This window comes from Artemia sp. Qi Xiang Cuo, chromosome 7 (genome assembly GCF_049724085.1).
Source record: "Artemia sp. Qi Xiang Cuo chromosome 7, ASM4972408v1, whole genome shotgun sequence".
Lineage (NCBI taxonomy): Eukaryota > Metazoa > Arthropoda > Branchiopoda > Anostraca > Artemiidae > Artemia > Artemia sp. Qi Xiang Cuo.
The window spans coordinates 62993091-63004792 of NC_142800.1; the positions used below are offsets into that span (position 1 = coordinate 62993091).

The window sequence follows — 11702 nt, forward strand, 5'->3', positions numbered from 1 at the left end:
TCTCTATGAGTGAACAAAGATGAGATTATCAGGGATCTTATTTCAGGGATGACATTAGTGAAATATAGTAATTTTCAAATCTCTTTTTTTTTTCAAGATTCAAGATTTTCAAGATCCCTTTATTTTTATTGTAGAAGACTAGAGAGTGTGGTTTTCGAAATTTATAAATAATCTTGCTCCATTCTCTGTAAACAAAAATAGCAATTGAGCGGTGCATACTTGGTCATGTATAACAAAAGATAAAACATCTCGTTTTTAAAACATGACAAGGTCAGGGAACCACTTTTAACCATACTGGACTTAATCACAGGACTTTTTTGGGAAGCAATAGTCTTTCCTTCCATAAAAGTAATATTGAGTCACCATTTTCCGATTTTTCCAATTGTCAATAATAAATTTTCATTTGTTTCAGGTCCCTGTCCTCCAATACCTATACTACCTCAGTGAAGTGGGGATTGCAATGTCTCCTATGTCGAATAATTCACTGTTTCTGACCTATTCTAGACACCCGCTTCAGGAATTCTTAGCCAGGGGTTTGGTGATAAGTTTGTCTACTGATGATCCACTGCAATTTCACCTAACTAAGGTAGTTATATGTTTTTGTGATTTTTCTAATCTGTGTTGGGGTAGTCATGCAGTTTCAATGAAGTGCACAAAGTCGTTGATAATAATAATAGTAATAGGAATTTATTATCCAAAGGAACAAAGACAAAATCAATCGGTAGCACACTAAAAGCGTCGCTTGCGAGGGTGTGCTACTAACAAAAAACAAAAAAAAAATAGAAGAAAAAAGTTTAAAAAAACAAGAAAAAAAAACAAGTATAATCTATAATAAGCAGAAGGGTGAAACCGTGTACCGAAAAAAAAACTACATAAATAATTTATACACAATAAAACAACATAATATCATGATCCCGAAGCAAGAAAAAAAACAATAAACGATTACTGTCAAATTTAATTCTATGCTTATCAATTTGTTTCGAAGATATACTTATCAAGCAACCCCACACGTAGCTCAGATTTAAATTGAATAATCGGAAATTACTTGGTACATGGCACAAGCTTGTTCTATAGCTCAGCCCCTCTATAAATACTTATTAAAGTAGCGCCACTAAAACTAGCCGAGGAGCCTCGATATCTCTCCTTGTTCGAGTTTAGTGGCAATGAACATTGGACCTTTCCCGAAATATTCCCCTAAAACAGTCTGGAAGGCAGCCATAACAATACTTATACATAAAAATCAGTGTATACAAATCACGCAATCCAGCTGCAGGCATTATATTAAGTATACGGTACGCTGACGTGACCAAGTCCCAATTCCCTATTCCACAAAATGATCTAATAGCATTATTCTGCACTACATGTAGGGGGTGAAGTATTGAGGAGAAAGTACCAAGCCATATAGACGAACAGTACAAAATATACGGATTCATCAGAGAAAAATATAATAAATATAAAATGTGTCAAGGAAAGAAGTGACTTAATTTACGGATAACTCCTAAATTTCGTAATAGTATTTTACTTACAGCTTTTACTTGGTACTTAACTGGTCAATATACATCAACAATAGTCCCAAGGTGCGTAATGGAACTTGACCGCTTAACAATTCCCTTCGGTGAAGCTGTTTCAGTAATTCAAGGATAATAATTTGGAGTACAAATTTGACTTACTTATGTTTAGGTTGAGCTGGTTTACCTGCAACCATAGACATGTCTTAGTCATTGCTCCATTAATTATAGAGGTAAGTAGTTGTTCGGTTGAAGCAACACACATCAATGTCCTATCATCAGCAAATAAGGGTGTAGTGATCCTGGACCCAGAAGGTGTAGGATCGACTACTCTAATTCTAGAAGTAGTTGCAACAGCATTTGGCAGATCATTAGTAAAAATCAAAAAAAGAGTAGGACCTAATACAGAGCCCTGGGGGACACCACATTTAACAAGACTTTTACTTAAAGAAAATCCATGAATGTGAAGGTACTGCTCTCTATTATGGAGGTAATCATGAAGCAAAGCCAAAGTAGCCCCTCTTAGTACATAGAATTCACGTTTTCGCAATTAGTATTTGGTGGTCAACAGTGTCAAATGCCTTATTCAAATCCAGAAACAAACCAGCTACTTTAAGACTATTATCAAGAGTTTCATTAATTACCGAAGTTATATATGATAATGCCATATCTGTTGTTCCACCTTTCCTGAAACCAAATTGAATTGGATTTAACAGTTTATGCAGTTCCAAATGATCTTATATTCTAGTATTAATACACTCTTCTAGTGCACGAGAAATAACAGGTAAGACCGAAATAGGCCGATAATTTCCAAGATTCTTCTTATTACCGCCATTGCAAATAGGAATTATCCTAGCAACTTTCAAGCAATCAGGAAACCTTCCCTGTTTCCAACACCCATTAATAAGGGAAGTAAAAACGTCAGCAATATAAGGAAAAGCTGTTTTTAACACAGAAGATTAAGTGAACCGGCCGAAGTACTTTTCATCCCAAAAATACTTTTCTGTACTTCATCACGAGAGAAGGGTAAATCAATTGGAGGGTAAATCAACGAGAGAAGGGTAAATCTATGTATTTCTATACATAGAAATATCAATTGGAGTCTTCATAAAAAGAAAAACTCCAAAGGAGGATCATCACCAGAAGGTACAATACGGGAAGATAAAGCTATGCCAATATTAGCAAAATGTTGAGAAAGAGTATCACATACTTCTTCTGGTTTAGTCGTTGGCAAACCATTCCGCATTACTACTTCATCGGGGAGAATAGAATTTTCTGACGATATAACGCTTTTAATTATTTTCCATGTTTGTGCAGGGTTACCTCAAGTTTCAGTGAATTTATTTTCGAAATATTTTTCTTAACCTTTCTCAGTAATTTATTAAGGGCATTCCTATAATTTTTATAAATTCTTGAACAAATTGGATCGCTTTCATTATTTAGATAGAGTTAATATAATTTGTTCGAAAAACTTGTGTAGACCAGCATGGGGCGGTTGGGAGGAAGTTTTAGCGGTCGATGAAGCAAAGCAGTTAACCAATTGCAGATCGCATTTGAGGCTCAATTTTAAATAAAAAATTCAGCCTTAAAGAGCCTCAAATTTGAATTTTATTTAAAATTAAAATCAAATTTAGCCTCAAATCAGAAAATTTAGGCACAGTTTTTCCTAGAAAAACTTGGAATTTTGAAGGGGAATGATCGATGACTTCTTTTGTCACTGATATGGCAAATGACTGTTCATGATCATCTTGACAAAAAAAATTATCTTTTTTTATCTGTGGTGCTTTCAAGAAAAATTTAAATTGCCCGCTACCAGAAATATCCGTAAAGTCAATGAACTTAAATTTTGTCTGAGTGGTTGCAAGCTTATGGCAAGCACTTTATACAAAGAATTGGGAACACCATCTGATTCGGTAGTGTTGAAGTAAAAACTTTTTCTGACTTCTTGGCTAAAGTCAGTAAAAGTCTGACATCTCACAAAAGTCAGCAGATATAAGTAAGTAACATATGCTCATACTTGGTTTTTGCCTACCTCTGTTCTCATTTAACTCGCTTTTTTTCTTTTCTTTTTTTTCTTTTTTTCTTTTTTTTTCTTCTTTTTGTGAGGGTGAAAATATGGAATTATGGAAACGGCGTTTTTGCTACATATACAGAAAGCATGCGCCTTAATGTATCTTGCCATATTCTTGGGGGAACAAGGTCAATCGGGTTGTTCCTTTTCTTGATATTTCCGTTCATTTTGTTGCAGGTCGCTGCAGGTTAAACTTTTCTTAATTTTGCAGGAGCCGCTGATGGAAGAATACTCGATTGCCGCTCAAATATGGAAACTTACTACACCAGACATGGCGGAGCTCGCTAGGAATTCAGTTATGATGAGTGGATTCTCTGAAAAAGTAGTTTTTTTTCCTATTTTAAGACAACAGTAGTAATGTTTATACCAGAAGCTGAAAGTAAATAGAAAAGTTTAATCTTTATTATTGCTAACTTTGCTGAAGTGCTTGATTCAAACATCAAGAGTGTTCTTCCAGGAGCTGGGGAATGTTCTTTTGCCTCTGAAAAATTGCATTGTCGAGCCTCAATTCAACGTATTGTCTGCCTCAACATTCCTGGAAGAGAAGAAATCCACACATTTTTTCTACAAATTAATTTGATGACTATTCCATAAGAGAAGAATAAGTTTAGCTGGCAAATGGTAGGATTAAAGAATATGGAAATATAGGTACTGGTGATGTTGTGAAGGTTGGGGTAGATGTGCCTCATCTCCGATTTATCTTCAGTTTTAAATACCAGGAACACATGCAGGACAAGGATGCATTTGAACCAGCCACCTCTCTGATGAAGCCCTCAAGAAAACGGTGGCAAATGGACGTTTAACGCACCAACAAAGGGGTTTTCGTAGCTTCTAATATTGATTGCACTTCAAAAATAGTAGTAATAATAAATGGGTGTAATAATTTACTTTCTATCAATCTAAGGAAGCTGACCCTCCCCCCCCCCCCTCTCTCTCTCTCTCTCTCTCTTCTCTCTCTCCTCTATCTCTCTTCCCTCTCTCTCCTCTCTCTCTCTCTCTCTCTATCTATCTATCTCTCTATCTATTTCAGTGTTTGGACCATACATTTGCTTTTTTAACTTCCTACTAAATAGTTGGTTTGCTTATGTAATATCCACATTAAAGTCTGGTAAAACTAGTTGAATAGAAGTGAAAAAAAAACCCATATGTGTTCTATGTATTGGATTTTTCAGTTTGTTTACGGAAGTTCATAAATGTCTTATGCGAGGAAAAAATGAGATGAAGGTACAAAGCCTAGCTGTTTTTCAATGACGGAGGTCTCTCAAGATATTACACTTTAGATGGTAGGCAAACATTTAAGGGTTTAAATTAACGTTTAAATTAACGTTTCCAATTCATTTTAATGGTTGTTATTGTTTAAATTTGTGGTTGTATCGTTGAATAAATACATCTATCCATTCCCTTGACTGTGTAGTGTTAATGTCATGGTAACGATCATTGATCGTTCCTTGCCTTGCCAAGTAAGGTGTCTAGAAAATTTTTCATCGTTTATATGCCCAGCATCTGCTCAATGATTTAGCAATCGAAATTCCAAAGAGTGGCAACAATTTTCCGTTTCTTTATGATGTGCTGGGTAAGATCAGAAGCATCGTTCGCTTTGAAAAGAAAGAAAAAATCCGATGCTTTAAACTTTTAATCCGACTTACTTTTTTAAACTTTAAAGTTTTAATCCGATGGATTTAAAGTTTAAAGCGGAGTCACTCTGTTTTTAAACTGTACACTGTTTAAATGCTGTTAAATTTGTGATGTACTTTTTTCGTCAACTACATTAATAGGTATTTGCGGAAAATATGTGTTGTCCAACGGCTTTTTATTGCTTAGAGCAAAGAGTATGGGTAACTTATAAATAGTTGAAACTGGAGCTAGTGCCGATCAACACTCGACCAAGTCACCAACACCATCTACCGTTTGGCGTTCTTAACATTTGTCAATGTGATAATAAGGCAAAATCTGTGTAATTAACAAAATTAGTGTAGAAATAAGTGCCTGATCTCATTTTTTAAAATAATACAATCAAGAAGCTTGAAAGTGTTACCAATACACTTTGCCTTAGATTAGAGGTTTCTGGAATCCTAATTTTGCCTGATTGTGTTACATTCGTGACAGTGAAGAGGCCAGGGGAACATGGTTAACAAATATCTGAGTGGTTAAGTACAATTCATCAGGCTTTTGGGTTTTGATCGATTACCATTGGGACTGTCATGCAAATATTCATTTATCTGTGCCTTTAGTTGATCATGTTAATGCACAGTGCTATTACTTTTATCCATTTGGAAAACCTATTTATTTTATTGTTTTTACCTTTGGATTAGGCAAGATTTGCGTTCAAAAAGGCTATTGCTAGAAAACAAAATTGCCAAGTTTCGATGTTTTTCTGAAAAGGAAAAAAAAATAATTGATTGGAATCATATACTTTTAGTAAAACGGTATTACGAAAAAAAATTGAACTTGTCGAAAACAAGATCCAACATAAATTCCACAACACCAAAACTCAAAGAAACAAAAGCAATACTACTATTATTAATAACTGCTTTAACACCACGTCGCCTGAGGCCAACACAGCTACACACGCTCGTCTTCTATCCCAATCTATTCAAGGCTTCCTTCTTTATACCCTCCCAAGAAGTTCTAATCTACCTAAAATCTTTCCATACAACATTCTCCTACCTCATTTGGGTACCACCTGCTTTTCATTTGACCCTAGATCCATAGAACGTGTGCTAGTCGCCTCAACCTTATTCTCATTACTGCCTTAGAAATCGGGACTGAACCAGATTTTTCGGACAGCTTACTGTTTGAAATGCGTTCGTTATGACAAGCGCCCATAACGGTCCATAGACAATTTCTCTGGAAATTGTCAAAATAAGAAGAAACTCACTTAAAGTGATCGCGAAATGCAATTACAAATTTGTGTTTTTCAGGTTAAGAAACACTGGCTTGGCCTTAATTATAAGGAAGAAGACATCAAAGGAAATGATATAACCAGAACTAATGTCCCCGACATTCGTATTGCATATCGCTATGAGACACTATTTGAAGAATTGACAAATATATTCACAGCTATTAGAGGCGAGAAAGATTTGTTCGAGTTTTAGCCATTCCAGACCGCTGTTAATAAATTAATTATAGTCGCAAGATGCGTGACTGCTAATTTTCTGTCACGAAAAAAAGCTTTTACCATCTAACAGTTAGATGCAGAATTTGTCATTTAACATGGTTAAATGTTGTTGAATAGTAATCTAAAAAGCTTTGTACGTATGTATATTAATTAAAAATCAATTTAAGTGTACGTTTAATATGTGTCTTATATGACATGTTATCAAGCGAAATTTAAGTTCGATGTGCACATATTTCGGCACATAATTGTCAGATAGCAGCACTGGGCGTGTTAAATAAGGAAATTAATTTTATTATTCACGTCAGGTAGTAATTTAGAGGCTGATAACTTGACGTAGTGTTTACTCCTTTCGTTCTTCTTCTTTTGGGCCATCAAGTCAGTTTTAAAGTATTTTTTATGTTTTTCGTGTGTTCTGGTGTAGATAGGTCAAAGAATATACTTTTAAATTAAATACTTTTTAGTTTGGCATCGTCTTTGTATCAGTTGCTTTCTGTGTCGTATTTTTTCTCTCATAATTTAACCTATATTGTGAAATCAAAGCAAACATTTGATTACTTTATTCTACAGATTCAACGTTTGATTGTTGTATGCGTATGAGTCATTAGTATTTTCTAGGGATAGTGTAAAATATGTACCCTCAATGTAGGAAATATCTCGAAGCCATCTAATGCTTGCCTACTCAAGAGTATATACCTTCAAAATATTTTAGATACAGTCAAATACATCGTCAAAAAGAGGAGAGTGTAGAACATCTTTTTTTCTGGGGTGTAGTTTTTTACTGTAAATATATATAGGTTGCTTGTAAATCCTATACGTAATTTGTCTATATGCCAACATACATCCTTACTAAACCAGGCATTTACATAGGATTCTATTTTGAGAGGGTTTACTTGCAAAAACAACTTAACGGTCAGTAATACCTATGGAGAATGTAGGAAATTCAGAAAAACGACAAAAACCAGTAGATTTCAGAATATCAGATCTATCAGGAAAGTCTTAGAAATGAATAGAAAACAAAATAGGGACAACATTGGGGAAACACTCACTATACCGAAAACTCTCGGTCCTTTTTAAGAAGCTTCATTAAAATACCACAAATTCAGCTTTTCTTATTTTTCTACCTCTCAATGTTACTTCTGTCTTTTTATAGTATGAATCTTATTTGTTTTAAACATTACTAAATGTTTTTCTTACGTTTTTTTTTTAGTTTGTTAATTTTTTTAGTGTAACAGTGACTGAGATAAGTAATACATTCGTGCAATAGCTTTAACATATTATAGTATTTGATACTTTTTTGTTTTTTTATTCTGGTAGTCTCTTATCCAAGTAAAAATCGCAAAAATTGTATCTATTACATCTTTGGCTTTTCATGTCGACTTGAATGAATTTATTAAGATCTGCCGATTTAGAAATAAGAGATAGTCATGCTTTACCACTTTTTTTGCTTTTTTTTTAAGGATTTTAGCCAATGTTATCGTATGTTATCCGGAAATGGACTTGTAGATATTGCGAAGAGTAGTTTATTGGTGTAGTCATTTTCATTATAAATTTGACTTTGCCTTTCTAAAAATATAATTAATATGTTCATTTTTCATTCCCTCGACCGCAAGGAATACTTCTTCGTTGGTTTAACGAAAAAAGAATGTTGGCAAGATTTTGTTGTGTTTCAAAACAGAACTTGACCGTTTTTTTTATGTATACAATTCCATATATTGCAATAGACAATTGCTTCATAGATCGACTATTTGCACCTATTGAATCTTTCGTTTTCTTTAGCTTCTTAAAAGAGCATAGAAAAGGTATTTATCCCTTTTGTGCTTTAAGCAAAGTCTATATTTTAAGCAATAACTGATAAATCCATTGCAGTGATTCAAAAAGTTTCTGGGGATATATTTCGTAAGAATAATATCTACAATCCACGTCCTCAAACTAAGCAAGCTCTTAATTAGTTTTATCTGTTTTTCCTTTTGCTTCAGGAAGCTCATTGTTTCTGTTTTGATTTCGTATGCCCGTTCATGAATAAAGAAGAACTTGTTCAGTATTGATACTATTTACAATGCTTTTGTTTTTCTAATGCGTCCTGTTTTCTCTTGTCTCACTCACTCCAAGAATTAGGAAAGGGACCTTTAGATATCAAGATTGATTTTATCGCATCTTTCATGTAAAATAAAATAAAAACGAAATTTATTTTCCAAACCACTGATCTGTAATAAAGGAAAAAATTGAATGAGATCTTTGAGTTTGTCTACTCTCCTTTCCAAAAAAATGTGGCGTAAAACACAACATCCTAGGGGTATAAAATGGGAATAACCTAGAGGGTTATTACCTAGAGGATACCCCTAGGTTTTTGATCTTGTATCCCGAGGGGGGTGGAATGAAATATATTTTTGAAAGAGTACTTGGCTTGGTTTCTCCTAATCAAAATGTATCGCCATGCAAAAATACGTAACTGGGTTAAATGCACCTTATGCTCGTATAGGCGTTGCTCCTGCTGCACAATTGATAATTTCCTTCCAACATCTTCTTTTGGTTTATCCCACTGTATGCAACTACTTGTTATATGACTTCAAAACCTTAAGTTTGAATAGCACGAAATTTATTTATTTATTTCAGGGAATGCAATTTGATTTTTGGCGGTCAAGATCCGCTCAAGTTTTTATAAATGGCAAGGATGCTTTAAAAGGAATATATTATTAAACGAGGGGTTACTTCAGCCCATAACTCAAGCTTAACAAATGAACCTGCCCTTCCCCAAGGTTTTTGTGAGATGTGTATTTCCAGGGTTTCCCTGTATGTGTAACCTTCTCTTCAGCAATTAATGCAGATTATTTAATATTTGTCAATTGTTGGATAACGGTTTGCTGAGCAGCATTTAGTTATGTTATAGTATTAAATAATAAGTTGTGATTATAAGGTTTTCTAGTCGGCGAATAATGTGCATTATTTAAGGTAAATTTGAATTAAGTTTTTTTTTAAAGAACATGAATTTTTCTATCTTTTTTTATTATCTTCATTACTCTATATTCAAATGCTTAAGCCCTATTGAAGAAAAATAAATAATTAACCTGATATTCGCTTCTTTTTTTCTTTTTTTTTTCTTGAGCTTTTTATGTTTTTGTGACTTCATATTTACTTTTTGTTGAAACTTGTTTAAAGTTAGTTCAACTTATCAAATGTATTTTTAGCAATTTTTTGGTTTATTGTATGCATTTATGCTTTTTTGCCCTTATTATTTTCGGGTTGCACTTTTTTTGTGTGACTCTTCTAAATTATTTCTTCCATTCTGTAGTCTACACATTGTTGGATTCATTTTTTTTTCTGAGGAGAAGAAAGTTCCCTTGATCCTTAAAGATTTTGTTTTGATTTTATGAAAAATATACGTATTTTAGACAGAACATAATGAAAGGTGTTTTTTATTTATCTTTTCAAAATTTTAATATAGACCGAAAAAAGAACTTAAACTGTTAATTGGTTTAATTTATGCCTCATATCCAACCGATATATATTGATTTTCCTTTTTCTTCAAGAGGGTTTGCTTCTACGTAGCCTGACATGCATAGAATAAAAATGAGGCTTCCAAAAGTACTAAGTAGTGGCCACCATTGGTTGCCCCCTGCCTATATTTTGAAAAATATCACTTCGGGGGGGGGGGGTATTTTCATTAGCAAATGTTTTTTTTGCAATTTTCATTTAAAAAATTGAAAAAACTACAGATTTCACCCCCACCCCTATATTTGGAAAAATATATTTTGCCCGCTCCCCAAATTTCGTGAATTTACCCCACTGGTACTGAGCGATAACTGATTGGTTGCATTTTATGGATTCTAAAAAGAAAACGCAACAGAAAACTTTTTATTTAAAACAAACTGCTTCTTGTTTCTGAATATTGTAGGCTAGAAATGAATTAATATTTCCTTTGTACTTGAAATTTGACTTAAAGCTATCAAAAATTGAATTATAAGCTTTAGCATTTTTCCGAAAATATGTCTGTGCTCTATGATAGTGGTTGAAGTTGAAGGTTATTAGTGTATTGTCTATATGTATTTTAGCGTATAAAAATGTGTCTAGAAGTACTAAAACAATAGGAAGCCTATTCCGATCGGCCCTCGAATTTCATAGCACACTCTCTGCAGAATAATCGGGTTGAAATAAATGATTTTCAACCTTTAAGGGTTTATGCAGGAAAGAAACCAAAAAATACTTAAAGAAAAATTTACTGTGAATAATACCTTTAGGACTGGAATACCCATCAATAAAAAAAAAAAAAAAATGGGATGGCATCATGTACTTCTCCAGTCCATTACATTCACCTTTGATAATATATATGACTCAAAACTGTGGAAAGTATAGGGAATGTTTTACTTGATGAGAGGGCCAATGCTTTTTTGCATGAACGAGTCCAAAAAAAAACTGTATAGTAGTGTAGCCAGAAATTTTCTCCCTTTAAAAGACAAATATACGCTAGAAATGCTAAATTTGGCTATATTGGAAAAAATATGTCACTGGTTTAGTCTAAAAGCAATTGTGGTAGTTTTAAAACTTTGCCCCCCCCCCTCAAAGTTAAAATTGTAATAAAAAAACATTTTCAAGTTCAATATTAAGATTATGCAATATAAAAACTATTTTTAAAGTACCACCATACAACATAGTGTGTAAGTAAGCATTTATCTTAATATTAGCCGGTGACAAAAGAAAAACAACCTGCATTTCTAGTGGCTTTTCATTCTCATATGTATGATCAAATTTTTGCGTGATCTAAGTGTTAGTGACAATGTTTAGACTATATGTTATTCCTGTTATAAATTTTATTGGAATAAAATTTAAATGATGAAATTATATTCGTTGTCTTTTAGCCCTGTATAGCCGCTGTTTAAAATTTTTGCTTCCGATTAAATGGGGAAAATTTCGAGATTGAACTTCTATTCAAGGCTTTTTGGTATTACATTGTGCCCTTTTGTTCTGAATGGGTCCTTAAATTGCATGTGGCTAGTTGTAAGCAGCCACA

The 11702-nt window shown here is 33.5% G+C and overlaps 1 protein-coding gene across 4 annotated transcripts in view; it reads left to right on the forward strand.

Annotated features, from left to right (window-relative positions):
• The window catches only part of AMPdeam (AMP deaminase), a 124172-nt gene extending 112703 nt beyond the window's left edge, over positions 1–11469 (forward strand). For all 4 annotated transcript variants that reach the window (XM_089092478.1, XM_089092475.1, XM_089092476.1 and 1 more), the window contains 3 exons: positions 413–586; positions 3791–3901; positions 6501–11469. In XM_089092478.1, the coding sequence (XP_088948604.1) occupies positions 413–586; positions 3791–3901; positions 6501–6674 (459 nt within the window). In that variant the 3' untranslated portion in view covers positions 6675–11469. The remainder of the gene's footprint in view (positions 1–412; positions 587–3790; positions 3902–6500) is intronic.
• The last annotated feature ends 233 nt before the right edge of the window (positions 11470–11702 follow it).